General features: G+C 67.0%; 1 protein-coding gene across 3 annotated transcripts; it reads right to left on the bottom strand.

Annotated features, from left to right (window-relative positions):
* Nucleotides 1-7: 7 nt before the first annotated feature.
* Nucleotides 8-27,942, bottom strand: INF2 (inverted formin 2). 3 transcript variants are annotated; one of them, XM_082619541.1, is made up of 23 exons: nt 27,781-27,942; nt 16,181-16,580; nt 14,794-14,909; nt 14,568-14,727; nt 14,122-14,155; nt 13,020-13,161; nt 12,204-12,345; nt 11,354-11,992; nt 10,766-10,911; nt 10,627-10,688; nt 9,871-9,973; nt 9,649-9,734; nt 9,010-9,110; nt 8,366-8,436; nt 8,170-8,277; nt 7,784-7,854; nt 6,628-6,748; nt 6,050-6,214; nt 5,864-5,969; nt 5,544-5,684; nt 4,275-4,919; nt 3,794-3,850; nt 8-1,018 (listed from the first exon to the last, which is right to left on the bottom strand). In XM_082619541.1, exons 2-22 carry the CDS (start codon nt 16,569-16,571, stop codon nt 3,795-3,797), a joined length of 3,606 nt encoding a protein of 1,201 aa, XP_082475667.1. In that variant the 5' UTR covers nt 16,572-16,580; nt 27,781-27,942; the 3' UTR covers nt 8-1,018; nt 3,794. The 3 variants fall into 3 exon arrangements, with proteins under 3 accessions (XP_082475667.1, XP_082475666.1, XP_082475668.1); XM_082619540.1 differs by lacking the exon at nt 3,794-3,850 and having other exon boundaries at nt 27,781-27,899; XM_082619542.1 differs by lacking the exons at nt 8-1,018; nt 3,794-3,850 and having other exon boundaries at nt 4,496-4,919; nt 5,544-5,680; nt 27,781-27,899.

Genomic DNA, 27,942 nt, shown 5'->3' with positions numbered 1-27,942 from the left:
CACGTGCTGGGCAAGCTTTGCTCTTTATTGGCCAAAGTTCCTCCAGTCTCAGCAGCACACAGCGGGGGGTGGGGGGGGATGGGGGTGGGCGAGGGTGCAGTGCAGGCAGGGGGCCCACGGGACGGGGTCAGAGACAAGAGGCGGCAGCCCCTCTGGCTAGATCCGTCCGGTCCCCTAGGCCTGGATCCCGGCCTCCCCTCAGCCCAGCCGGGTCTGGAGGTGGGAGCAGCAGCTCGCAGGGCGGGTTGTGTTGTCGATGAGGGGACCAGGTCCTGGCTGTGGCCACAAGGGCAGACCCCTCCCTACCTCAGGGCTGGAGATGCTAGGATGCGTGTCAACTCCATGGGGTCCCTCCCCTTCTGAGGAGAGGGACGCTGGCCCTCCCATGCACTGTCAGACAACCTGCCTCTACCCAAAGGCCCTGGGGTCCTCTCACCCACCTATCCCCGACTGGACCACCACAGAACTGTAGAAACGCATAAACAATCCCATTTCAGTTAAACACGACTGCTTCAGATCAACTGAGTGGGCTCGCGGGATGAGCTGTGGTGCCGGGGCTCCAGCGCCCCCCCTCCGCCTCGGCTAACCGCAGCTTCAAGGGGAGGGGGTCTGTGAGGGCCTGTCCCCAGAAGCAGCTGGGTGCCAGGTCACAAGCTCAGTGGTGCCCGGGCCCGCAGCCACCTGACCCTGCCCCCTGCAGGCTGCGGGCGGGCGCCGTGGTGCATGCGGTGTGGGGTCGGGGCTGGGCATTGGCGTTTGGAAAGCAAACCGCGAGGGGCTGGGGGCATTCAGGCAGGCCAGGAAGGCGCCAGGCGGGCCGGGCCCCAGTGCCTGTTGGTGTCCCAGCCGCAAGCCCCTGCCAGGGCTCCGGGAGACCGCGGCACTGGCTGGGTAAGGCACACAGTTTTGGTTTCCCGGGGGCCGGTCCCAGCCTGGCCCCGGAGGAGCCCCTCTTGGCAGCACGTCGGGCGGCCCTGCTGTGGGTCCTCTCACTTGGCTCTGGGCCGGGGCCTGAGGCCTGCGGGGAGGGAGAGGAAAGCACTCGGTCAGGAGCAGCCTTGCTGTGGGCAGTGGCAGGGGGCCCGCCTCAGGTCCCCAGGCTCCTGCTGCCCCCTGGTGAACCCTGCCCAGTGGGCTGCACCGCGTGTCCCCAGGTCCACTCGGACGGCAGGCCCTGTCTCTGGAGAAGCGAGGCTCACACAGGAAGCAGGTGCCAGCTGACCCCTGGCAAGATGGCTCATCCACCTGTCCAGACTGGGTTTCACAAAGCACATTTCATCACCAGGCGGGCAGGGTCTCCCCAGGTCTCACTCCGTCTATACTCACGGGTCCCCACTGTCACCAGCTCTCCCTGGAGGCCCCAGTCACTTCCCCACTGGCCCCTCATGTGGACATCTCCTGCTGTGTCTTTCTGCAGCTCCGTCCTCAGGGCACCGGGCCCTACACCTATGGCTCCTGCCCCAGGCCGGCCCTGTGCCCACCCAGTGCCCTCCGTACTCTCTCGTCCAGGGGCCCTTGCCCGGCTATTGCCCCCAGATGCCCTGCGCCCATGGCAGCCCGGAGCCAGGCGGCAGCGTGGGGCTTGAGGACCAGAGCTGAAGAGATGGGCCGGGAAGACGAGCAGGGCAGAAGCAGAGGGTCAGAGTCACCCACACTGTGGCTCCAGCCCCGGCCCCGCTGCAGGCCCCGGAGGGACAGTCAGGCGGGCCCGGGCGGGCAGAGGGAGCGGGGGTGGGGCTGCACCCAGGAAAGGACCAGAGGACCAGAGGAGCCGGCGGAGGCGCCCTGACGCCACTCCTCCTACTCTTCCCGTGGCCACGGGAGCATCGCAGCAGAGAACGGAACAGACCACCCACACTCGACACTTGCACGATTGCAAGATGGCAGAAGAGACGTTTGTGGAAGGCACGACAGAACAGAAACGCTGCTGCAGACTGGGAGCCGTCCCTCCGGGTGTCCCCCACCTGCTGCTTGCTAATCAGAGTGAAAACAGCACTCGTGCAGCGGGGCTCCGCCAGAATCACCACCACGACACATCTGGGTCGGCATCAATGCCGCCGACACCGGGACCAACGGGCCCGAGCCCCTCCCGCGATGCTCTGGGGGAGGACTCACGTCATGGGTGTAGGATTCCTGCCCTAAACGCAACCTGGACCCAGGTGGGGGACAAACAGGAAACCTCCAAAGTGACTTCGTGTCTTCGGTGTTATGCAAGACAAAAGGGGCTGGACGTGTGGTCCTGGGCAGGACTGTGTTTCCCGAAAAGCAAAGCAACGACTACGACAGGTAGACTGGGACCAGGGGTCACCCCGGCCGGGGATGCGGGTAAAAACAGCTCGGTGTCCGGGTGTGCAGGAGAATGGCCCTGACGTGGGGGCCCCGGGGACAAACCCCAGCACAAAGTATCCTGATGGCTGTAAGCAACTCTCAAATCGGTCCAGAAAGCTGCAGGGGGTTGGGGGAGCAATGCAGCAGATGTCAACAATTCTATGTTTTCCACATTTTTGTAATTTCAGGGTAAAGGGTAGGTGGTGTTCATTGGGACCTCCTCGCAAATTTCCTGTCAAGTTGAAGTTTTTTTCCAAATAAGAAGTTGGGGAGACAAGAAGGGTAGGGGTTCTTCCTCCCGTCCTAATACTGGGATGACGGGGCCCATGAGCCTGCAGACTGGGAGCCCCAGGCCTAGCCGGGGGTGGGCCGGGGGGGAACTCGGGGAGCACAGACCCTGCACTGGGCACAGCGGTCTTTCACCAGACAGTGGCCACACATGGTTGCTGTCCCCGAACCCACGGACTGCACACTCCAATGTCCCCCACACCTAGGGCCAGCAGCTGGGGCTGCAAGGACAAATCCTGGCCCCGAGGGACAGGCGGGTGCCCTCGTGAAAGCAGAGAGCCCAGCTCAGAACCCCCGGGGGGCAAAGCCCCGCAGCGCAGGGTGAAGGCTGAGCCCGGCAGTGAGGATGGCCTGGGTCACAGCTGCACTGGGCAGCGCCCCGACCTCACCTCGAAGCCCTGTCCAAGCCCCGGGCACATCGGGCAGGAGATGCGTGAGGAACAGAGGGCGCCCCCAACAGAGCTGCCACCCGGGCGGGGCTCCGGGGCCCTGCACCAGATCACGGCCCACAGCACAGGCCAGGACGCCGTGGGGACCCAGGCCCGTCACTCTGGTTGCAGCTGTGAGCCTCGTCAAAGACCCTGACTGTCCCACCCCCTCGCGGGGGTCCCAGGAGGTGCCCACAGACCCACCCACCGTCTCCAGGGAGAGGACGCCTGTGCATCCCCACAGGGGCCAGTGGCCTGCCTGTCCCTGGCAGCGGCCTCCAGGGTCTTCCCTGTCCCTCACAGCCTCCCTGGGGACGTGTGTGGCTGGAGCCAGGGCCAGAGGAGGGCCGGGTGCCCTGTGGACAGACTCGGGGGAAACGAAGGCTGGGGGCTGGGAGTGAGCACGAGGCTCCGGCAAGGCGACCTCAGCCTGCCCGGCCGGGCCAAGGGCCACGCCATCCCCACCCTCTGGGCCCCGGAGCCCTGCTCCCCGAGGGCACCCCGGCTGGCCCTGTCCACCCCGTCGGCCCGGGGGAGGCTCTGAGGCCGCACCTCTCCCAACTAGGCGAGGCACGGCTCCAGCCCTCCTCCGAGAGGGAGGGGAAGCCGGGCACCAGGAGGGCCCCACCCCCACGGCCCGGGGGACGCTGGCTGCAGGGCAGGGGGAGCTGGGTTAGTGCCCAGGAGGGCCGGGCGCGGGCCCTGCCTCTGCCGCCTCCGTTAGTGCTGCGAGCCAGGCTGGTACGTACCTTACTGGATCACACAGAGTCTTTTTGTTTTATTATCGTCAGGGTCAAGGGCAACCTCTGCTTCCAAATAAAAGAAACACGCTCAACAGCTCGCCCCTCACGAGCGACCCTGAACTCAGAGCGTGGATGCTGAGCTGAAACACAGCCGCGCCCCAGGCCCCTCGCCGCACCCTGCTGCAGGTGGCCTACGTAAGGCAGGGGTCAGTGGGTTAGAGGTGTGGCGGCTTGGAGGTGCCCCCCAAGGCTGCCCCTCCCGGTGCAGAGGCGCTGCCACCTCCTCTCTGGCAGGACACAGAGATGCCCCGGGAATCGCCCACGCTCGGGGGGCAGGGGTGGCAGCGGCCGGCCGCAAGGAGAGCTCCAGGGCCCTGGCGTGTGACGAATGAGCTCCAACCACAAGCCAACGCCCCGAGCCCTGCCGACTCGCTCGCCCGGAACCCCTGCTCGGGGTACAAGAAGGGAGGGGGGAGCCCCAAGTTACCTTCCTGGCTCCTGGAGGGGCGCTTCTTCCTTCGCTTGCCTGTGCCCTTTGACGTCCGGCCCTGGGCCCTGGGGAGGGTGCCAGACCCTGATGAGTCAGTCACGGCATCCTCGGAGAAGGACCTGTCCAGGGAGGTGTCCAGAGCGGAGTCTGGGGCTGTGTGCTCCTCATCTTCGTCTCCGTCCCCACCACGGCCTGCACCAGGGAGGCCAGCACCGCGGCCGTGGGCAGCTGCGTCCTCCATGCCCTCGCTTGTGGTGTCAGCCTCGGCCTGGCAGGCGCCCGGAGGGGCCGTGGGTTCCTCTGTGTCTTGGCTCAAACCCGTTGCTTTGGAGGGCTTGTCACTGGAGAAGTTGAGGGGCTTCAGGGCCTGAGTGTCTCCCAGCACCAATGGCCAGGCACCTGCAGAGGGCTGGGGGGCCAGGGGCTCCTCGGTGGCCAGGAAATCACTGGCATCCATGTACCAGGAAGAACGCCTCTCCAGGGACCCAGGACCACCCATATCTGATGAGTCTCCAGTGGGCTGGGGGCTGTTGGGGGTGGCATCCGCGAGACCCCAGCCGCGGGGCTCCTTGGCCGCTGCGGCGTCGAGACCAGGCTCAGATGTGGGGAGGCTGGTGCCTCCCCCGGGGTCCCTGGTGGCCACTGTGGATGGAGTACACATCAGTGGGGGGGCAGGGGCCCGTCAGGGATCCCGATCCCCAGGGCCTGCCCAAGTCGAATACCAGCCACCCTGCAAAGCCCCCTCCCCGGGAAGCTTTTCCTGGTGGCCGAGTGTGGGTTCCCACAGGGCAGGCCTGGGCCTTGATGTCCACGGTCTGTCCACAGTGGGGGAGAGCAGGGGACGCTGGGCCCTGAGGTGATGGCACATGTCACCCCTGCCCCCAGAGTCCCCAAGGAGTCCAAGGCAGCCCCCTCAGGAGTGGAGAGTCCCACCCCAGGGCCTCATGCCTGCCTCCTCCACCACCACAGAGCCCCTCTGAGCCCCAGGGCATCTGTCAGCGGGCCCACTGGCCCGACTCTTCTGCCGGCCTGGGGGCTGGATGGGCGGCCGTCACACCAGCCGGGGAGCCCTCTTGCAGCAGAGACATGCGGAAGCATAGTGGGGGTGGGCTGGCCCTTATCTCAGGGCAGCAGGGGAGAGGAGTGGGCTCTCCTGTGAAATCTAGGAGGGCTTCTTGGAGGAAGGGAGGTGCTGGGCTGCAAGGATGGCATAGCGTGGGGGTGGCGGGAAGCAAATGGTGACGGCAAGGTGCGGGAGGGTCTCACCAGGTGCCTTGTTCCTCGGAGGGTCTGCGGCCGTGTCCCCTCGGCCACGGGCCGTCTTGCGCAGCTGGAAGCCCTTCCTGATGTCAGCCAGCAAGGCATCGATGACACACACCTCCTCCTGCTTCCCGCCTCCCTGCCTGACTGAGAAGCCCAGAGACGCAGCTCAGAGGGTCCCTGGAGCCCACCCGGGGAATCGCCCCAGAGGAGGGGAGGTAGCGCTGCAAGGCTTCCAAGGAAGGAGGAGTGGCCAGGGCCCAGACACGGTGCCCCCACCCCCACTCCCCCGTGGCCCGTCCCCACTGCCCCGGGCACAGCCTCACCAGGCTTCCCGCCCTCGCCCCGCAGCCTCCGGGCCTCGTCCTCCTCCGCCAGCTGCTGCTTCCTCCTCTCAGCCCTGGCCGCCCGCTCCTTCCGGTCCTTGTTCTCCTGCAGGACAGACGCGGCCGGTGAGCCCAGCCCCCCATCACCCCGTTCCGCCCGCCCTACCGGCAACGGTGGGGGCCCACCTTCAGGGCGCGGATGAAGAGGTCCCGGAAGGCCTTCATGGTGCTGAGCGTTTCCTCCAGGGACAGCTGCTGGGCGTCCTCACACAGGTAGGCGGCCAGCTCCAGCTGCTTCTGCTTGATGGCCTGGAACACCTCCTCCACCTCCTGGGAGGCCGTGATGCCGGCCTGGGGGCACAGGGGCAGGGTCATGGCCCTGAGGGGGCACGCGCAGGGCACCACCTGCTGTCATAAGGAGATGCCCAGGCTGGAGCCCCAAGGAGGGCGTGGTGGGGCCCATGGCCGCAGGAGGACGGCCACCGGCACAGGCCCTGCAGGTACTGCGGTCTCTGAGCAGGACCGAGGGTCCGAGCACTGCAGCCGCAGGATCAGGGATCAGAACAGGGGCCGCCCTCCCGGGGAGGTGGGGTGTCTCTCACTCTGGTTCTCTCCTCCCCACGCTCACCTGCCCCCCGCCCAACTCGCCAGCCTACCTTACGGACCCCAGGGCTGACAGACTCCCCAACACTGGAGGGGCCCACCTCCCCAGAGACCACTGGGCAGCCGCTCCCTGCCCAGGGCCCCACCCGCCCAGCACTTGCCTGGAGGCGCTGGGAGTACTGCTCCTGCACCTCTGGGATGGAGGAAGACACCTTCTGTTCCATCTCCAGAAGCTTCTTCAGGTTAGTACTGCACTCCGAGTGGATGATCTCAAGGTTTATCCTGAAGGTGCCAGAGGGCTGGTAAGGTCAGGTGACAGCTGGTGTCCAGGCTCGCTGGGACAACGGGAGACCCCTGGACTTCACAGCCTCAGGGACAGCGGGGACCCCAGACTGCACACCCTAAGGGACAGTGGGGACCCCAGGCTGCACACCCTTAGGGACAGCGGGGACCCCCGGACTGCACAGCCTCAGGGACCGTGGGACCCCTGGACTGCACACCCTCAGGGACAGGGGGGACCCCAGAGTGCACACCCTAAGGGACAGTGGGGACCCCAGACTGCTCACCCTAAGGGACAGTGGGGACCCCAGGCTGCATACCCTTAGGGACAGTGGGGACCCCCGGACTGCACAGCCTCAGGGACGGGGGGACCCCAGAGTGCACACACTTAGGGACAGCGGGGACCCCCGGACTGCACACCCACTGGCTGCCAGAAGCACGCCAGAGCTTTCAGATGGGCTGAGTGGTGCTGGGATGAAGGGCCCACCCTAGCAAGTGCTGTGCTGTCAGGACAGTGACCCCCGCGGACCAGCCTGTTCTCCTCGCCTGACCCTCCACAAGGCTCAGCAGCGCCACGACCAGAGGACCTTCCACGGTGGCGTGGTGCCAGGCAGGGCCTGTGCTGCGAGTGTGGACCCTGGAGGTGGATGGCCCGGGCTGCCTTCCCAGAGCTGCACCTGGGCTATGTGACCCCATGGACCCGGCCCCGCTTCCCCAGGCCTCAGCCTCCCTCCTTGTACAAGGGGGTGGCACGGCCTCGTCTTGAAGGTTAACCTCATGAAGAGGGTGCGTTAGACCAGCCCCTGGCGTGAGCGTAGCCAGGCCGTTCCCCAACACCCCAGGCCTCAGCTTCTTCCTCTAGGTCACACGGCCACAGGCCACGGTGGATGCGAGGTCTTGCCCAGGGTGAGAGTGAGTGTCTATCAGGCAGCAGATCCTGGGGGCCCGGGGTGGTGCCGCAACGTGCGACCCAGCCTAGCCCAGCCGCCCCACTGGCCGGGGAGCGGGCGGTGGGGGGGCAGGGCAGGAGGTACCTACCCTGCCGCTCGGGAGGGCGGCTCCAGGTCCTGGGGCAGCTGCAGGAGGTCCGGATGGCTCTCCTCCACCTCCTGCAACACGACGTGTCCAGTGAGACCTGCTGAGGCCACCCTGCAACCCCCCACCCTCAGTAGCTGTGGTTCAGGGCCCTCGGAAAGCCCTCGGCACCCTGGGCCTCCAAGGCCTTCCCTCGGGCCTGGCCGGATTCTGCTAGTTTTGCTCTCCTTGGGGTCTGGGGAGGGACGGAGGCCAGTTGGAGTGGGTGAGGACTGCGGGGGGTGCAGTGGTGTGAAGGGGAGACCAGGGGCTCGGACGGGAGCCCAGAGGGGCTGCGAGCAGAGTGGGGCGTGGGCGCCACCCTGAAGGCCCCCCAGGTCCGCGGGCACCTCCAGCACGTGGTGCAGCAGTGTGACGCGGCTCTGCTGGGCCTTGGTCTCTGTGAGCTTCAGCAGCGTGCTCATCTTGAAGCCGTCAGCGTCCCCGGTGTGGCTGCCCTGCGAGGGTGGGAAGTGAGCCTCTCGGCCCGGCCAGGGGCCCGGCGGGGATCAGGGAGCAAGGGCGGGCTGCGTGCTGCCCACTCACGTAGTTGAGGAAGTTCCCGATTTTCAGGATCAGCAGGCAGAAGACGGGCAGCCGGTGGCTGGCGAGCAGGCCTGCAGGACGGCGTCCCTTCACTGCCTCCCGCACCCGCTCCCCGCACCCTACCCCACCCCCCGCCTCCCCGCTAGGCTCCAGGGCACGACGGAGCGGGCAGGGCAGCGGAACCCTGACCGAAAGAGAGCCTGGAGGCTCCGGAAGCAGGGGCGACATAGGCGCTCACTGAACCTCACGCCCCCGGGGGTAGGTGACCACTGCCCGTTCTGGGGGCAAGGACACTGAGGGCAACCTTCTGGAACCTGCAGCCACCCTGGCTCTCCGTCTGTGGCCAAGGCGACAGGGGACACCCCCACCCGGCGTGTGACCCCAGCAGAACCGAGCCACGCCTCGGTGGTCAGGCCCGTCCGTGTCCCTGCCCGGTGGCTGGGGACTCCTCGCTCAGGGAAAGCGGTGTGCGTGTGTGTGCGTGTACGTGTGTCGGCGTGGGCACGCGTGAGTGCGTGCACGGCTCAGCCTTCAGGACGGGGCGGTGGTCTACAGGGAGGGGAAGGTTAGCACGCCCAGGCGCCTCCGCGGTCCGAGGGGCGCCCTCCACAGCCTGCCCGCCCCCAGCCGGGTGCCGCACTCACCCTCGCAGGCGGCAAGCAGCAGCTGGGCCTTGGGCCGCACCATGTCCAGCACAACAGCCGTCTCCTCACACAGCAGCATGCACTCGACCCGGAGCTGGTAGCTGGAGCGGCAGAGCGGGAGCTCAGGGCCCGGGGGCCTCCACCCACTTGCCCTGGGCCCGCAGGGTCCTCTCGGCACAGAGCTGGTGGGCGTGGTCCCACGGCCTGGCCCCGTTCAGCATGCACCTTCCCCGGCCGGGCCCCAGGTGGGATGCAGCAGGCCTGGCGTGGGCCTGGGAATGGCGCTCCGGACAAGCCCCTGGCTGCCGAAGACGAGGGCCGGCGCTCCCCCATGGGGCACCCCTCCCTCCTAGAACAGAGGCCTTCCCGGGGGTCACACAGGGGGGCCCGGGCCTGCCTGCTGGAGGCCACACAGCCCTGCCCACTGCCCACCCCCAATGCCGTCGCCAGCCTGGAGGAAGGCCCCGGCCCACAGCGTCCCCTCGAAGGGCCCCACGGCTGGGGGCAGCACCAGTGATATCTGTACCGCTCTTCGTGGAACCCTGGGGACGGGTCTACACAGCCCTGCTCTCTCCTCTGGGTCTGGGCCCAGCTCCCGCCCCATGGGCAGGCCCTTGGGTCCGGGGCTGCCAAGCTCACCAGGGGATATCCAGCAGGAGTAGGTAGAACTGGTCGGCGCTGGCCAGCCTGGCCCGATCCTCTGTGAAGGAGCGCAGGTGTTCAATCTGCAACAGGAGGCCCACGCGTGCTCACCCAGAGGCCTGCGGCGGCTCGCTGAGGTGCCTGCTCACCAGGCACAGCCCTGGGTGGAGCTGCAGGCCCCTTGGGCCCCCCCGACGCACACCTCTTGGGCCCACTCACCTCGTGCTTCTCGGGAAGGAGCTTGCGGAGCTGCTTGAGGACCTCCACGTCAAACTTGGTGGTGTCCCCAGCCCGGATCATAGCGGTGACCTCCTCGTTGGAGCTGGAGGGGTGAGAGGACAGGGGTGGTCGCACGAAGCACCCCACTTGGCCTCCTCGGGGCCCTGCCAGCCTGGGACGGCCTTCGGCCCACGACACCTCTGCTGGTCATACCCAGGTTGCCTCCCACACCTAGGAGGTCGCAGGGGCCAGGGCTGCGGGGCACAGAGAAGGCAAGCCACCTGCCCGGGGTCACACAGTAATGAGGCTGGTGGCTGAATAGAACACTCCCCATCTGCCAGAGCACCCTCTTCCTCCTCCTTCCAGGGGGCTGCTCAGGACGGTACCCAGTGAGCTCCCGGGCACGACACCTGCTGCAGGGAAGGACTCAAGGGCTGGGAGGCTGGGCCACATCCTCAGCCTGGCTTGGCCGCTGCCTGTCTATGGCTTAAGGGGTCCCCACCACTCTCTGGGTCTCATTTTCCCCAGGGAGTCTGGCCTGGTGGTCTCCAGAGCCCCCAGCTGGGGTCCTCTGTGGCTGTTACCCCGCCATCTCTAGCCCCAGGGATGGGATGTGAACTTCCCAGGGTGGCCTGCAGAGGGCACTGCTGAGCCCAAGATGTGGAGCGGGTCAGGCGGGGCCTGGGAGTGTGACCGGGGCTCGGCGGGAGGGGCCGGCTCTGCGACACCAGCTGTTCTCCGATCCTCGCAGCTCACCATTTAAACTGCTTCAGGAAGATGTTGAGGTTCAGACTCTTCTTGGAGTCCAGAAAAGTGATCTGGAAAACATCCGTGACCCATCAGTACCTGGAGGGCAGCCACGGAGCCCTGTCTAAGCCTCTGGCCCCGTCCCTACCTCCTTGGGCTCCTTCCTGGCTGGGGCCACTGCTTGTTCCTTGGGCTTGGCCACGGGAAAGGAGAAGAGCCGCTCGATGCTGGAGAAGTCAGGCTCCACCACCTCAGCGTCCGGGCTGCTCAGTGACGCCCACATAGAGCTGCACTCTGCGGGCAAGGGGGCTGCCAGTCAGGCTCACACCTACTCCGGGAGTCTGGGGTGCAGGTGGCCCGGGCCTTGGAGGGCTGGCAGGGGTGCCCTGCCTGGGGCCCAGCCCAGGGCAAGCATACAGCAGGCACTTAGTAACTGCCTGGCAAAGGAAGCCCTCCAGCTGCTGTCATGCCATGTTATGTGGGTGTGGCTGCACGGGGGGGGGGGGGCTGCGTCCAGGCTGGCTGGTGACCTGGCCTCTAGCCAGCCTTGGCCTTGACCTTCTCTGAGCCATCAGCACCCTCAGCCCATGGGCGGCATCAGAGACACACACTGGCCTGCAGCTGTGGGAGGAGAGGGGCCTTAGAGGTGACCCCTGACCTATTCCTGCCCCGGCTGCCCCCCATGGCAGCCAAGCCCCTGCCCTCAGAGGGAAGCCACCTGGGGGCTTGGACTCACCTCGGGCCACGCTGGACGGCAGCTTCTGCCAATTCAGCTTCTTCATGCGCAGGGTGGGGGGGTGCACCCGCCGGTGGCTGGGGACCCAGGCGGAGCCCAGGTTGTGGCTCACGGTGATCTCCTCCACGCCGTCCGCTGCAGGGGGCCCGGAGGTGCCCGGCAGGGGCGGGGGTGGGGGCGGGCACCCCAAGCCTGGGGGTGGAGGCGGGGGGGGTATGGTCCCACTAGGGCCAGGCAGTGGGGGAGGTGGGGGTGAAGGGAACGCGGTCCCCAGGCTCGGCAGGGGCGGGGGTGGAGGAGGTGGGGGGGGTGGGGGCGGGGGACAGGTTGCGGTGCCAGGCAGGGGGGGTGCAGCTGGGGGCGGGGTGGGCTCCAGCTGCTCCGGGGTTGTGGGCTGCGGTGCCATCCTGCCACTCTCGCCCTGGACGCTGGCAACGTGCAGGCCAGCGAGGGCTGCCGCTGGCTGCTGGCCCCCGACACCCACTGTCGGGGCACCGGTGTTTTGGGGGGAGTTGCCCCTTCGATTCTGGCTGAGGTTGACCTGGACGCCCTTGTGGGCCTTGTCCAGGGAGTGCAGGCGGGGCCGCCCCTTGATGGACAGGAGCCGCTCGACCATCTCCTCCAGGGTGCACTCCTGGGCTGGGGTGGGGACAGCCAGGTCAGGGTAGGGGGCATCCGGAAAGGTGCGGCCCCCTCCCTCAGGCAGGGGCGGGTTAAGGACCGAGGCTGGCCCCCTCCCCCCACAGGCTAAGAACCCAGGGTCTGCCCACCGGGCTGGGGTCAGGGAGGGGGACGCGGACGGGGGCTAAGGGCACGGGGCCCCAGCCCCCACCCCATCCCACCCACTCACTGTCACTGGCCAGGAGCACGGCCCGGTTCACCAGGCTCTCCAGGGCCTCCCAGAGCAGCTGGCTGGAGCGGAGGGTGGGCTCCAGATGCAGGAGGCCCTGCAGCACAGACAGCAGGTGGGCAGACACCGGAGAGCAGCTCACCTGGGCGGGGTGGGCAAGGAGTAGGGGTCACAGCCCTTGCCTCCCCAGGAGCGTCCACCCCGTCACCCCTCTGTGCCCCACGGTGGCCCTGGCGATGCGCCTGAGTCACGGTTCCCTGACGGGAACGCCGGTGACACCTGGGGTCAGGTCACCGTGTGGGGGCGGTCCGTGCACTGTGGGACGTGCGGCAGCATCCCTGGGCTCCACCCACTGGAAGCCAGTTGCACCCCTGCTCAGCTGTGACAACTCCAGACGTCTCCAGGTGTTTCTGGATGCCCCTGGGGACGCTGGCCCCTGGCTGAGAGCTGCTGGGTTCGGTGAAGGGAGCGGCTGAGCTGGACCAGAACCCAGCGCCTGACTCTCACTGGTCCCGAAGTCCCCTCGGTACCCCTCACGGTGGCCGGTGGGCTGGGCCCAGGACAGTGCAGCCAGCCTGTCCTCCTGGGTCCTGCGGCCCTGGCTCTGGCCGGGGACAGCCCAGACCCAGCCCCAGGCAGCGGGCTCCAGCCTCTGCCTCGCTCCAGCCCCCCGGCCCTCTCAGCTCCGGATGTGGCTCCCCCCGGCCCCAGCAGGGCAGGGTATGACCAGGGCAGGACACGAGGCCCCTTCCAGCCCTGAGCCCACCGGCCCCTCCCTCCAGACAGTCCCGGGAGGGGCTGCCCGCCCCGGCCCACCTTGTGGAAGAGGGAGGCGAAGACCTCCTGGTGGCTGCTGACGTCGATGCCCCCGAAGACCCGCAGCAGCTCCTCCTCGTCCTCAGCCTTGGCCTCCCTGAAGGCCTCCAGCTGGATCAGCAGGTCCTCGTCCTCCAGGTCTCTGAGGCGGGAGGGTGGGAGGGGGGCAGGCAGGCTCAGCGGGCTGCTCCCCCAGCCTCACCCCCACCGGACAGGCGCGCAGACAGCCCTGAGCAGGGCCTGTGGCCTGCAGGTGGCCGCCGTAGCCGGGGGCAGCGTGGTCTGTTGGGCCGGCCTCTCCGGTCAGCTCCGCGCCCCTCGGGACAGGAAGCGCGAGTTCTCACACTCGCAGGGACAGATGGAGGGGCCGTGCTGCGGGGGGCACGGTAGGGAGGGCAGGCCCTCCTCTGGGTGCTGGAGGGCGGCACCAAGGCTGCCCCTGAGGGGTCCCCCCGGCCTCTGCGAGCAGGCACGGGGCTCTGGCCTGAGCGGGGGGCTGTGCGTTCACCAAGCCCAGCACAGGCCTGTCCTCAGCCTGGGCAGCGAGCCGCCACCTCGGTGCCCAGCAGCCCTCTGCCGGAGGCCGGCGCAGCACCAGTCACACCAGCTGGGGCTCCTACTCCTGGGGTCGCCGCCCGCCCGCTTCCCTGGGGGTGGAGGCCCCATCCTGGAGAGTGGTCCCAACAAGGCCTGGGATGGGGTTCTCAGCCACACGGGTTTCTAGGTGTCTACTGAAGTCTGAATTTTAGGGAAACACTGAACGATATTTAGCACAAGTACATCCGTGCGACACGTGGGACACACTTATACGACCAGAGCGATCTGTTGTCTACCTACGATCCGGTTTAACTGGGCGTCCTGTACCATACCTGGTAACTTAGTTTCCAGGGGCAGCTCCCGAGCCCCTGGGCGGGAAATTCTGCTTAATGGCCTGTCCAGCAGCGCTAGGGATGGCCAGCTGGGTCCTCCCTGGGACCTGGCCCCAGGAGGGGTGGGCCTGCTGGGGCTACTCCAGGAAGCCCCCTCCCTGCCCATCTGGAGGTGCTGCTTGGGCCCCAGGGGGAAGGGGGGCCTGGCTCTGGGGAGCAGAGTGGGGACTCACCGCAGCCGCGTCAGAACGTCCAGCAGCTGCAGCCCTGGGAACGGACAGGTGAGCCTCAGAGGCTGCTACTCGGGCTGCCAACCCCCGGGTCACCCGCACCTTTGACACCTTCATCTCCACCCTTTCCCTGGGCTCACTCCTACCAGCCAAAGCACCCGGCCCGCCCCCTTGGGACACTGGGGACATGGGGCTCTCGGGGGAGACCACACTGGACGCACAGTGGTCCCCAGTAAACGGTCACTGGCACAGCCAACAGGGCTGGAACTGGACGTCAGAGGACCCGCCTCCCTCCACTGCCCGGCAGCCTTGCACAGAGAGCCCTCCAGGGCTAACGTCCAGGGGTCCTGAGGCCCTCGGTCCACCGACGGGAGCAGGGGGAGGCGCCAGGCTTCCCGGGCCCACGCAGAGCCTCTGGGGCCCCGTGGCGGAGGTCCGGGCGGGGCTACCGATGAACTCGCTGCGTAGCTGGGCGCGGGCACGGACGTCCTCGGGGCCCAGGATGATGGCATTGACCACACTGAGCAGGGTGGCCGCGTAGGGCACGTTGTCGCTGTCCGCGAGCTCGTTCATGATGACGCTGAAGCGGTACTGCTGGCTGCACACCGTCTGCAGGGTGGGCAGCGGTCAGTGTGCCCCCGGGCCCCACCCAGGCGCCAGCCACCCACCGCTCACCTTGTAATGGTCCAGGGCGTCCAGGGTCAGGGCGTGGCCCTCGGGCGAGTAGACGCACAGGGCCGCTAGCAGCTCCAGCACCTGCTTCTTGACCATCACGTTGGATGTGTCCAGAGCTGCCAAGGGCAGGGGGCCTCTCAGAGGGGCCCACCGACCCCCAGCCCGGGCTTCTCCCCCATCTGTGCCCACCGCCCATCCTGGGCTCCCACACTTTAGCTGCCAAGTACCCGGCTGGCAGAGGCCAGGGGCGCTCTGTATCGGCCCACCGCCCACATCAGGCGCTGGCCTCTCCAGACGCGCTGACCGTCCCCGGGACCACGGGGAGGGGTGTGGAGGCAGGCACGGCCCCAGTCACCCGGGGTCGACTCCCGCTGACCCTCAGGTCTAAGGGGGCCCCTGCGGGCTCCAGGCCCAAGGCCAACATTGGCAGCCCTCCCAGGGCTGAGCCCGTGTTTTCTCCAAACTTAGACCAATTGTGTTTACGGCAGACACAGCCTGCGATGCCTGCTTGTCCCCACGTACCCCTGCCTCCCACTGCATTCCCGGAGCTGGGAAAGTTTTGGGGGTGTCTCTTGGCCGGCCCTGCTGAGACTAAGGCACAAAGGACTCCACAGACGGCAACAGCCGGGCCTGGCCGGGTGGTCGCTGGTTTGCTCGCCCACACAGGCCCTCCCCGCCCCGGAGCCCCAAGCATCGTGGGAGCAGCACAGCCTGGTAGGCAAAGAGCACGCAGTGACCACTGTCCACCAAGGGCCACTCGCGGTCTCTCCCAAGGGTTGAGGACTAAGTCTGGCTGCAGTCCAGGGAGACTTCCTAAAAGAGGTGACAGTGAGCCAGAACTTGAAGGGCGAGCAGGACTTGGCAGGCACAGGAGGGCACAGCAGCCTGAGCGGAGGATGGAGACTGGGGGCTGGGGAAGGAGAAGCCCCAGGTGGCCAGAGCAGGGATGGGGGCGGGGAGGGGGGTGGAGGTGGAGAATGATGCCATTGGCAGGGGCCGCACACCTGAAGGGCTGAGGCCTGGCTGAGGCCGAGGAGCTTGGAGCCAGGCGAAGTGGAAGCGGGCCCCTCAGGTGGACGTGTGTTTCTGACCCAGGTGACTCCAGCTGCCACGGTGTGGACGGGGGCCCGGAGGCCAGAGACTGGGGAGGGGGCAGGGCCCAAACTAGCACAGGGCTAGGTGGAAAAGCAGGGCAAAGTCACAGAACAGAGTGGGCAACTAGGTGCAGCTGGTAGAGGATCACGGCTCCAAGGTGACCTGGAGGCTTCAGACTTAGGGAAGATGGGAAACTGGTTCCTCCTCCAGGAAGTCCTCCCTGGCTGCCGGGCCAAGCTCTCTCTTCTTGTGCCCCAGCACCCCCACCGCCTTTCCCAGCCCGGAGCCTCACCCTGGGAGAGCTGGCGCACGTAGGCCTGGTTGCTGAGGATGTACTGGATGCCCTCCTGGGAGTTCATGACGGCGCGCACGCAACTGATGCAGGTGAGCTGCAGCAGGGCGTCGGCGATGCGGGCCACGCCGCGGCCCGACAGGCGCGCCAGGGCCTCGAGCAGGAGGTCCAGGCCACTCTGCTCCAGGAACTGCACCATCCAGCCACCGTCGCTGCTCTCCAGCCGCTTGCGCAGCCCCGAGTAGTTGACCACGGAGGGCATCTGCAGGAGCCGGATGCACAGCTCGGGCTCAGCGCTCTCCAGGTTGGCCTCCGTGGGGTCCGAGTCCTGAGGCCCCAGCTTCTCCTTCAGCGCTGCCCACTTGCGCTGCGCGCCCTCCTTCACCGACATCTTGCCGAACTGTGGGGCCAGAGGAGAGGGGTGTCAGCCCAGAGCCCGGCCCCGGGCCCAGAGGGGAGCCACGGCCCAGCTTGACCCCTGGCTGGTCAGTGGAGGCAACGTCCCCTGCTCCGAGCCTCCACCTGCCAACTGGGGACTCACTGCGTTTCTTGCTGATGCCCAGGCCTGCCCAGGGGACGAGGCAAACCCTCGTCCCACCAGGGCTGCCACTGCCCACGGGCTTCCCTTGTGCCAGGCTCTGCTTACACCCATCCCTGTCTCGATCATCCTGGCAACCAAGGAAGGAGGCAGCTCCGCTGTCCTCACTGAAGGCGCCAGGACCCCAGAAGGCTACACTGGCAGGAATACCACTGGCCCAGCGGTGACGAGGCAGCAAACATGGTGTCTCCGGGGCTCCCTCATCTGGCCCCAGGGTGCTTCCCCTGCCCAATGGACAGAATCAGATGGGGACAATAGGGTGGGTGGGGACAATTCCAGACCCTGGTCATTTCTAGCCGGCCCACAGCATCGGGCATGTGCCTGGGGAGGGGGGCTGACTCAAGGGGCATGTCCACTGACCACCCAATTCTGGGCAAGACCAGGGCCCTGTGGGGAGCAGCCCTGCCAGGCCCCCGTTTCTGTGGGTCTCACTCTGTCGATCTGGGTGCAGTGGAGGACCAGTGTCCCCAGGCCTGTGGCTCTGGGAGACTGACCCGGATGGAGCTGCAGGAGGTATGATCGCCGCACAGAGAACATCCCCCGGAGGCCGACGGGTGACCCAGCCCAGAATGACCCCCAGACGTGCCCTTCCCAAAACAGAACAGCGGGACAGGAGGGCTGTGCCTCTGTGTCATCACCACACCCACCGAGCCCTCTCCCTGGGGCCCTGGGCTGTGACGCTGTCCCCAACCACAGACTCTGGGACTGGCCCCCAGAGGTCAGGGGCAGTCCAGGCTCTTCTGCGACCATGTATGGCTTGGATCTTATATGTAGCGTGTGAGAAGGACAGCGTGGAGGGAGGCCTCAGGGGCAGGGCACGGCCACACCACTGTGCCTCATGCCCGGGGCCTGGTGCCAGCACTGCCCACACCGACCCTTGGCCTCCCACCACCCAGCAGGCGGGCACAGTAGCCCCCACTTCACAGGAGGGGACACGGAGGTGGCACCCTGGGAAACCAGATCACGTGCCCGTGGCCCCCGACATGGAAACGGCAGAGCTGAGGCTGGAGCCCGGAGGGCGGCCTGAGGCCCTCGGGATGCTGGATGTCCAGCGCAGCGGCACCCTCAGGGCTGCTGGCCCTGGTAACTTAGAGGGGAGGCCCGCGGGGCCACCTGAGGTCACAGGAGACAGGCCGGATGGGGCCGAGGGCCCAGGTGCCTGTCCCCGGCGGGGCTCGCGGCTGTCACTCGCGGAGGTCCTGCTCCCCCTCCGCCCGGGTGAGGATCTCGGGCGTCCTCCCTCGAGCTTCCGGAACCACCCGCCTCGCCCCCGCCTGCCCGGAGCACAGAGAACAGCCAGAGGCCTCCTGGAGTTCCAGCAGCCCCTCCTCTGTGTGCACCAGGAGTCCAGCATCCTCCCCCCACCCTTCATCCTCCACCTGCCCACCTGCCCTGCGGGACCCATGGGGTCCCTCCAGGAAGCAGCCTGGCTGGGGGGAGAGAGGGCTGACCCACAAGTGCCCCCAGCTCTGACCCTCCCAGCAGACCCTGGCCGAGCCCGTTCCCTCACCTGCACCAGCGTCGGGCTGCTGGCAGCATCCTGAGGGGTGGGAGGGGAGGGGCCTGCGGGGTGCTCCTCAGCCCTCCCCCAGGGGCCCCCACGGCCTGGGTCCTGTGCTGGGCCAGGCCGGCTGCAGAACCCGGAGCCCTCCCCGTGACTGCACCCTCCCAGGCCCAGCCGCCTCACACCCCCAGGCACTCACCCAGATTCGCAGGACCTTCCGGCTGCCTCGGCCCATCGACTCTGGGCCCCGCCACCGGCTGGCCCTCACGCTCTCCCAGCTTCTCATCACTGCTGACCCCTGAACTGCCCGGTACCAGCCGTGGCCCTGGTCCCTCCCAGGCAGCCTCTCAGTGGAGGGGAGGGGGCCACTCCCACCAGCACCACGGAGGGCACGGCAGACGGACCTCGGCGCACACCACCACCCGCCGAGGGTGCTGCTGCTTAAGGAGGACCCGGGACCGACCCTCCCCTCCCGCCCCGCCCCCACTGGCCCGAGTCCCTGGCTGCTTGGCACAGGCTGAGTGGACAGAGCGCGAACCCTCCCAGGCCAGCGTCTGGCCTCCAAGTGTCCTCGCCAGCCAAGAGCCCCAGGGGTCCCTGGATACAGAGGCAGCCGTGTCACCAGAGCCACCATCCTCCCAGTCCACACCCAATGCCTGGGCCCACCGGCTCGCTGTCCTGAAAGACCCCCCCCACAGGAGCCCTGGGTCTGTGGGAGGGGAAGCACAGCGGGGGACCAGCCCTGCCCGCCACCTGTCCACGAAGGAACCTATGCCATGTGCCCTGGCACCGAGCTCTGCCCCAGGAGCCGTGTGGGGCAGCGACGGTGTGCAGGGCTCGGCTGGCCGCGGCCCAGTGAGCACAGGGCATCCAGCTGGGAGAGCAAGCTCAGCTAGGGACCCAGAGGCTTACGTGGGGTGGCTTTTCTCCCTCAGTGATGCCCACCAGGTGGCCCATCATCCAGGGCCATCAGGCCCTGGGCCAAGGGCATCTTCCTAGAAATGTTCCAACTGGTTTTCAGGATAAAGACTGAATACGTAAATGGACCACGACCAGACCATATATAAGCATGGAACTCTGAGCCACGGCTGCAGCCACCGGACCGGGCCACCCAGCCACCATCACAGGAAGCAGCCCAGGAAGCAGCCTGCTCCCTCTGCGCCAGACCTGCAGGAAGGCAGACCTCCATCTCTAGCGACAGCCCAGGAACCCCTACAACCGCCCTGTGACATCCCCCCACAGCCGGGACCTGATCAGTAACCCACGGCTTCCATTGTTTTTGTCGTCGCTTCCAACTGGGGAAAACCAGACGTGCCCCCAGCCATCACGTGGACGCCCCGCCTCTTATGGGCCGTCCAGCTTCCCAGTCCCACAGCCCCCATCACGACCAAGGCCCCCTTTTTCCTGTAAAGAAGCTTTCTGTACAGAGAAAATATTTTAACATATTAACATATATTATATAATATGCATGTAGACGGGTATGTCTGTATGTAACGTTCTATGTCTGTAGGAACCAGCCAGCAGACAACTCCCTGGCTGCAGCAGCTTGGAATAAACAGCCTTTGCTTGTTCCCATCCGGGTGGTGGCTGAGCACTTCCAAAGGGAGCACTGGAGGAAATCAACCTTTACTGCTCCCAGGAGCACAGGCTGTGGGGACGGCCCTTCCTGACAACACCCGGGACGCCGCGTGGGAGGGAGCGTGGTGGAAGGCTGGTGCCTCCTTCCTGGGCTCACCGGCTGTGCGCCCAGGGGAGTTACTCTGCCCCTCTGTTCTCCATCTGTGAAGTGTCTCCGAGGGCTGCAGTGGGTTTCCGTGCAGACGCTGCACCCGGTGGGCGGAGCGAGCGCGCAGAGCTCTCCCAGCTCCTGTCATCCTGTCCATGGTGCCTGCCTCTCTGCCCTCGGGCCTGCTCAGCCCTGGCCCACGGCACAGCCAGTCCAGGCACCGAGACCCGGCGGCCCGTGGGGACCAACCCAGCATAGTCTCGTCAGGGCGGGGCGGGGGCGGGGCCCAAGCTCAGGAATGTTCCCAGTTCTGCGGGGCGGGAGGGGGGGGGAGGTGCTGGGGGTGGTGTGGTGGTGCAGATGAGGTGGGTGGCCAGCCTGCCCAGGGCAGGGCAGGGCCTGCACAGGAATTTGGAATGGCAGACCTTTTTTTGCAGCCAACACGGCAGGCTTAAGAAGAACACGACCACCTGGGGCTCCCAGGGGTCCAAGTTCAAGTGGCTCAGGCCAGCCCCTGTCCCTTGGCAACTGAAGCACCCCCATTTGTCCTCCAAGCAGTCCGCCCCACTCCTGCACCAAAACTACAGGGGCAGTGACCCTCTGCAGAGAGACCCTGAGGCTCTGACATTAGTGGGATGTTGCCCGTGGATCTCTAACGTTCACCTTTTTTCTTCCATTAACGTGGAGTTTCCACATGGACGGGGTCATGCCTTCCCCTTCGGACGGGGACTCCAGAAGGTAGGGTCTCCCTCAGAGCTCTCCTAGGGTCAGCCCACCGATCTGGGTGTCCTGCTCATGGGCACTCGCCCAGCCCACACAGATGCCACTTCCTCAGACACCCATCTGGCTCTCCTTCCGCACCTGGCCAGCCTGACATGGTGATGCTGGCACCTCCACCTGGGCACCCTCACGCTTGGGCAGCTGTGCACTCTCGGGAAGCCACCACCCCTGCTTGGCAGTCATCAAACTGAGTGCGCGCGTATGGCGGGGGCAGGGTCAAAGCTGGCCTCCCAGACCTACCAGACCAGCCCCTGCAGATGGAGAAACTGAGCCAGAGAGGGCGAGCCGGTCCAGGCAGGCACTGGGCACCGAGCTGTGTGCTGGGCACGGCTGCTGGGAAGCCCTGCACGGATCCATCGGACTCTGAGCAGCGTGGTAGGCTGGGGAAGCCCAGACTCGGGGCTAAGCACTTGGCACCTTGTGGAGGTGGGTGAGGCCTTCTGTTCCCCAATCCCTACAAGGGCTGGCGGAGGGGCTCTGGGGCTGGAGCGGGGGCCAGGGCTAAGGAAGGTGCCGGGGAGGGGACTGGCTGCCTGAGGCTGGGGAGACAGCTTTGGGGCAGCCCTGCCAGCATCAGCAAAGGGGCTGGGGTGCTTCTGGGCCCGGAGCCAGCGAGGGCGGGTGCGGGTGCAAAGAGTTAGCTCGTCTTCCCCCGGGGTGGGCGTGAAACAGCAGGAGGGGGGTTCCGGAACTGGAGGCAGGGGCTGCCACACTGTATTTTTAGCTCCTACAAGAACCCAAATTTTTCCACTGCCTGGCAACTGTTGGATTACATTCCTGGCAGCTCCTGGAGCTTAGGGGCAGCCCGGGCCCTGCCGGGTAGCAGGGGGAGCTGAGCCTGCCCTGCTGTGACCCCGCTGCCCCTCCTTTCCAGGATCTTGGCTCCTGTGTCATCTGCACCGGGCCCCGAGCCCTCAGGGTGCCTCAACTGTGTGGGTCACCCCCTGTGGGCTCACCCCAGGTAGGGGGTCCTGTGCACAGTGGGCCTCGGGGAAGGAACCGAGCATCCACCCATCGCCTGCCTGTCCCCGGGTGTGGAGTGCGCAGGGTCCTCACGGTTCCCTGGCCCGTCTCCCGTCCAAGGAGCCCTCCCGCCCGCCGCACATGCCGTCTCCAGGACGGGGTGTGAGGCCCCTGCCTCCGGAGCCCTCACTGCGTCCAGCAGCGGGACAGAGGGGCCCGCTGGGAGGTGGGTGGGCGCCAAGACATTCGCGGCAGCACCGAATTAAAACCCAGAGATGACAACCAGGATGCCAAGCGCACTGTGTGGGATTCCAACCATGTGAAATGTGACGTGTCGCACAAGACACGTGCCAAACGCTAAGAGATGATGCATCCACGGTGAATATGGTCATTTCCGTAATTATAAAGGCACAAAGCAAGCAAAGTGACGGCAGGAGACCAGCAGCATCTCACAGAGGGAGCTGGGCTTCGAGCAGGTCCACCCCCAGCTCAGGTCGCCGGGGTGAAGGGATGGAGCTGCGAGCTGCGTCTTCTGTACAGTTAGCTAGTGGAGGAGGGCCGGGGGCCCGGGCGGCCCACTGTGCCCAGGGATCTGGAGCAGGCTGGAGTCCTGACCGACGTGGCCCGCGCACAGCCTCCTCGTTAGGAGCAGAAGCTGCTAGGAGCCGCACAGGGAGGCCCTGGGGCAGGGAACTGACTCGGGTGAACGGGAAACGCCAGCTGGAGGCGGGGGGTGCCGCCCTACCCTGGGCTCACTGGGAGGAGGGTCCCCGCAGTGCAGCCCTGAGCTGGGCACCGTGGGAGTCTGGGCTTCTGGGAAGGGGCTGGGGGCAATCTGGGAGCCCTGTTCCCTGGGGATGAGCCAGCTTGGATGCAGGGAGAGGACAGAAGAGTGGAGGTACCCACATCAGGAAGCCAGGTTTTCACTTCCACCTGCCCTGCAGGCTCACAGGAACCGGGTCTGTCCTCGCCTCCCGCTGTCACCTGGTCTCTGGGCCTCGGCCTCCCCAGCTGCACACGAGCAGAGCCAATGGGGGGCTCCCAGAGGGCCTGGCCACCTCTGCCACTCTCAGGGCTCTGGCCCAGGTTCTGGGGGATCCCAGGCCGGGAGGGAGGGGACCGGCTCAGGGGCCAACGGTGACAGAGGCCACTGCCGCCTTCTGGAGCTGAGTCAGCTCTGACAACAAACACTTGAGGGAAGTGATGGCTGCAGACCTGCGGTTAGGGAGTGAGCGAGGGCGAGGAACTTGGTGGCCCCGCGGGTGGCAAGGTGGCGTCTGGCCACAGCTTCCACCCATAGGGCTCCGCTGGGCCGCACGCAGACTTCAGGCTCGCCACCAGCGTCCCCTCTGCATGGGTTCTCTCCCCCAAGACCAGACATAGCTCAGAGCAGCCTCCTCCAGGAAGCCCCGTGTCCCCCCCCCCCGGCCTCCTGCTGCCCTCAGGAAAGGCCTCTCCCAGGAGGGAGGACCCTTGGTGTCCAGGGAAGGGAAGGAGAAGGCCAGCTTCAAGCCCTGATCGCCCTGTGCTTGTCTAGGCCTCAGGGTCTTGGGGGAGGACATGAAGGCCACCCACTGCCTGCCCCAGGGGGCCCCCACCCACCCCCGCCTGTCCTGCGTCCCCATTCCAGGCTGCCTGCCCAGAGTAGGGAGAACAAAGCAGCAGATTGTGGCGGGGAGGGGCCCAGCCTGCACAGCCTGGCACTGCCAAGGGCTGAAGCCAGGGCCTGGGGGCAGGGAACAGCTCAAGTTCTAGCTGAGACCAGGCTCTGCTGCTGACCGGCCGCGTCCCTTGGGCAACACACGGGACCGCCGGGCCCTGGATTCCGTCCTCACACAGGGGTGAGCATGTTGGTGCCACCTCCCCACCCCAGTCTGCCGATAGACCCACGGATGCCACCTGCAGAGCGGGCCAGTAACTGCCAGGAAGTGCTGCGCCCCACTGCCTACCAGTCCACTGTGCGTGACGTCGCCTCGGCCAGGCTGCCGTGGCCGACACTGAGCTGGAATGGAGCGTGCCTCTTCTCCAGTCCCCGCTCAGCATCCCTGGGCCACCCACCCCAGAGAGCCGGTGCCAGGAGCCTGGCCCTACCGGGCAAGTGGGATCCTGAGCATTGGGCACAAGATGCTGTGTGCTGTTCCTTGCCAGACACCGAGGGGCCAGGCCCATCCTGGACTTGGTTTTCTCATCTGCAAAATGGCCAGACTGTTGTCCAGGGACCGTGGGTTGGCTGGGCCAGTACCATCTGCACAGGCGCCGGGGCCTGCCTGGCCAGTGAGGCCCCTCCCAGGTGGCTCCCCGCCTCCGCTCAGGTGACCTCCTAGGTCCTGCCCCTGGGCCTCTGTCCCGGCCGCCCATCCCATCGCTCTGCCGCCTTCCACAGGCAGCCCCGACTGCACTGCCTCCACTGCACGGCCTGGCCCAGCCCCTGGGTTGACAGCCTGGAAACACCAGGCAGGGGCCATGATGTCCCCAAAGTGGGCGGCATCCGACCTGGGCACGCGGGGCTGGCGTTCTCAGGCCACTCACACCTGTGCAGGTGGGGCGGCGGAGCCAGGTCAGGAAGCGGGACGGGCAGCACCCCTCCCCACCCTGGGGCTGGGTGAAGAGCAGATGTCTGTTTCCCGGCTGCGGTGCGCAGGCGGCAGTGCCGAGCTGTACATACTTGGAGCAGAAATGGGGACACGGGCTTGGGGACATGGATGGTGGGAGAGGCAGGCTGCACACCGAGGCCACATCCCAGGGCCCCAGAGGACCGGGACCGGGCCGGACAGGGAGACTGAGACCCTCTCACCCAGCTGGGCAGGGCCCATGCTGGCACCCACGCCCACACCAACCAGCACTTGGCGAGGACCAAGGTCAAGCTCAGGGATGGAGAAGCCCCTGCCCCACCAGCTGGGTCTGCTGGGACTGTGTGTACGCGTGTGGAGGGGGGGAACCAGCACTGTCTGGCACAGCAGGGGGCTGGGGCCAGCCTCTGCTCACACAGCCGAGCGGGGTCTCAGAGGTAACGCAGGGAAACCGTGGCCCAGGGCTGTGATGTGGCCAGAGTGGGCGGCCCGGCCCCGCCCCTCGCCCCCGACCCACTGCGCTCCCCTTTGCTGCTAGGCCTCGGTGGCACCACCTGCAAAACAGGAAGCAGAAACAGCCTCCACCTCTCCAGGCGTGTGCCTCCCACCCACGGAGGGCTTCGCTAATGGCCCCGGCCAGCCGGGCCTCCAGCCGCGCTGGCCTTGCACCCCGTCCCAGGGAGGCCTCCACCTTCCCGAGCGGGTGGGCCCAGGCACAACGTCACGGGAGCTGGTGGTCCTCCCTCCTCCTTCCTGCCCCTCCCTTCCCACTGGGCCCAGCTCACAGGATGGGGGGAGGCGGAGGGTGCTCCGGCAGCCTGTGAGCAGGGGCCGCTGCCCAGGGCACGCAGCAGGTGCAGCTGGGAAAGCTGCAGCAGGGGAGGGCGCTGCGATGGGGCAGGATGGGCAGGCGGAAGGAGAAGGCGGCCTCGGCCCTGGCCCTTCTGTGTCAGACAGCGCAGGGAGCGGGGCCTTTCCGTCCGTCACCCACCTGCGACTGCTTCCGCACCTCCCGCCCCCAGCCACGGCCAGGAGGGTCCACCGCCCTGATGGGCCGGCGGCTCCCGGGCTCCAGGGCGGCTGTCTGTCTGCGTTGGCTGCTCTGCACTCACAGGTGGGTGTCCTGAGGGTGGGCCGGCACCCCCTCCCCGCATTGGGGGCCAGGGGCGGGGGGCGCTGCTTGGCCAGGACAAAGCTCTCCTAAATCCTAGGGCATCGGGCCTGGAACCCAGAGGCTGCTGCACCCACGTGCTTGCTCTTCCTGTGGGAACTGCGGCGGTGATGAGGGGCGGGGAGAGAGCCTTGACCTCCAAGTGCTCCCCGGGGGCCGGCCAGTTCTCCCCCAGCCCCCGGGGCAGCACCTCCCGCATGCCCAGCGTGGTGGAGGCCACGCTCTGGCCACCACAGCTGGGAGGGGAGCATGAGCGCTGACGCACACAGTAGGGGCTTCACAGACATCTCTCGCCAGGAGGGCTGGTTCTGTCACCGAACCACCCCGTGTCTCAGCCTCCTCTTCCCCGTGAAACAGACAAGAATCCCAAGGCCCACCCTTACCCAGGGACGGCGTGAGGCTCAGAGATCACGGTGGGAACGCGGCAGGGTAGTTCACTCGGTCCTCCTCTCCTTCACTGATTCAGCCCACAGACCCTCAGACCGTGGGGGGACTTCGCCTCCGGGTTCCTCCTCTGGGTGCCCTCAAAAGCCAGGGGCTCGAGCTCACCTCAGGCAAAGCCCCCCGCCAGGGTCCAGGCCAGGCCAGCTGGTCACACCTGCACCCAGGGTGGCGCCCCATCATCATCCAGTTACCATCCCTCCCTCCTGCAGTCCCACAAACCACTAACTTTTCCAACCTGGAAAACAACTGCACTTTGATGAAAGGCAAACGGAATCTATTCAGGGTACAGCTTCCAGGTCCCAAATGTGAGTGTGTGCAATTAGCTGCGACAGCCTGTCAGCACCTCCACAAAGCGGGGGCCCCCACCTGACGGTTAACTCTTTGCCGCCAAGGAGCGGAGCCTCAACGGACTTGCGGCCTGGATGGGTGACAGGAGGGGCAGCCCCACCTGGTCACCTGGGTTCACGCCCCCCGGCAGTGCCCCCTCCGCCTGCCCACCCGCCCCGATGACCTGTCAGCCCCGAGCTGGGGGCCGGGAACTCTTGTGGAAGAGACGGGAGGAGGGGCCTGGGCAGTGGTCGGGACGGGCCTACCGCACCACCCTGGCTCTTTGAGCAGAAAGTTGATGCCGGCCTGGAGAGGGGTGGGGACAGTGTGAAGTCTCAGACTCCAGACCTGGAACCAAACGCCCATCCACAGCTGCTACAAGAGGGCTGCAACATGCACTACCCAAAGCCCGCCACCCTGGGAAACACCATGACGGGGTCTGGGGCCTTGTTCTGGGTCCCCAACTCCTTCACTGCTGGGCGACAGAGGAGGTTCACGCCTGAGCAAGTGTCCCCACCCTTCAGGGTGCAGGTGGGGAGGCTGAGGCCCAGAGAAGGCCGGAGTCCTGGCCCCTGGCCGGTTCCCACTGCCGGAGGGAGAAGGGGGCGGGGCTGGTGGGGAGGGGACTTCCTGACTCCAGCTCCTCCATGGGTGTGCCTGATCTCTGGCCTTGTTCCTGATTCCCAGCTGGGGCAGGGTCATGGCCACCTTAGCTGCTCTGACTCCTGGTGTGTGTGTCCAGCTGGGGTGGGGCACTAAAGCTGCGGTCACAACTGAGGCCGGCCACCATGCAGCCTGGGGCCCTGGGTCACAGAGGCTCAGGAAGCCAGGCAGACAAGTCTCCCTTCGTGTCTCCCCAGGAGCAGCCAGGGTTTGTGGAAGCACGGATTCCCTCCTGAGGCTATGGTCACTCCCGGGTTCCTCCCCAGGAAAGGGGCCCAGGAGTGGGACCGGAGCAGCACAGGGCCAGACTACCAGCCCCATTTTGGAGGAACCCGGAGCAGTGACGGGGGCTCGCTCCCCCAAGGCCTGCCAATGGGGGTGCCAGGGCCCCGTGTGCGCCCACCTGCATCCAGGCGGCTACAGACCCAGCAGCCCAGGCGGGGCCGCAGGCCGCCGCATGCCTTGTGGTGCCACGCGAAGTTGAAGTTTATTTCCCCAACTGCGGCTGATTCATAGTCAGGATGTAGTAGCCGCGAGGCGGGTAAATTCTGCCCGCACCGGGCAGGGCGGAGGCCCGGCCGACCCTCGGCCCACCACTCGAGGGCAGCGCTCGCTCGGGCGGCGTCTCCGCGCCGGAGCCGGCAGTCCGGGGTGGGGCGCGAGCCGGCGGGGCCGAGGCCCCTCAGGGTCCCCGGCCGGGAGCCGGGATCCCGCCGCCCTGCGCGCGGGGCTGCTGGGCGCCACCCCGGGCGCACACGCCGCTCCCCCAACCCCACTCCCCGGCCCCAAGCGCCCCCATGGCCCGGACTCAGTTTCCCCGCGGCTCCTGGCCGGCCCAGAGGTAGCGGACTTACCGGGAGGGGACGGCGGCGGAGGGCGGGTATATTAGGCCAGCGCTCGGTCCGCGTCGGGTCAGGAGCTGCGGACTGCCTGCCCACAGCGGGGCTCCGCACAGCTCGGGCTCCGGCTCCGCAGGGCGCGCGGGAGGAAGAAGAGGCACCGCCCAGCCCCGCCCG

Source organism: Mesoplodon mirus, assembly GCF_964341445.2.
Source record: "Mesoplodon mirus genome assembly, chromosome: 4".
In the NCBI taxonomy this organism is placed as follows: Eukaryota; Metazoa; Chordata; class Mammalia; order Artiodactyla; family Ziphiidae; genus Mesoplodon; species Mesoplodon mirus.
The sequence above is the reverse complement of the archived record's forward strand: the minus strand, read 5'-3'. Positions and strand labels throughout refer to the sequence as shown.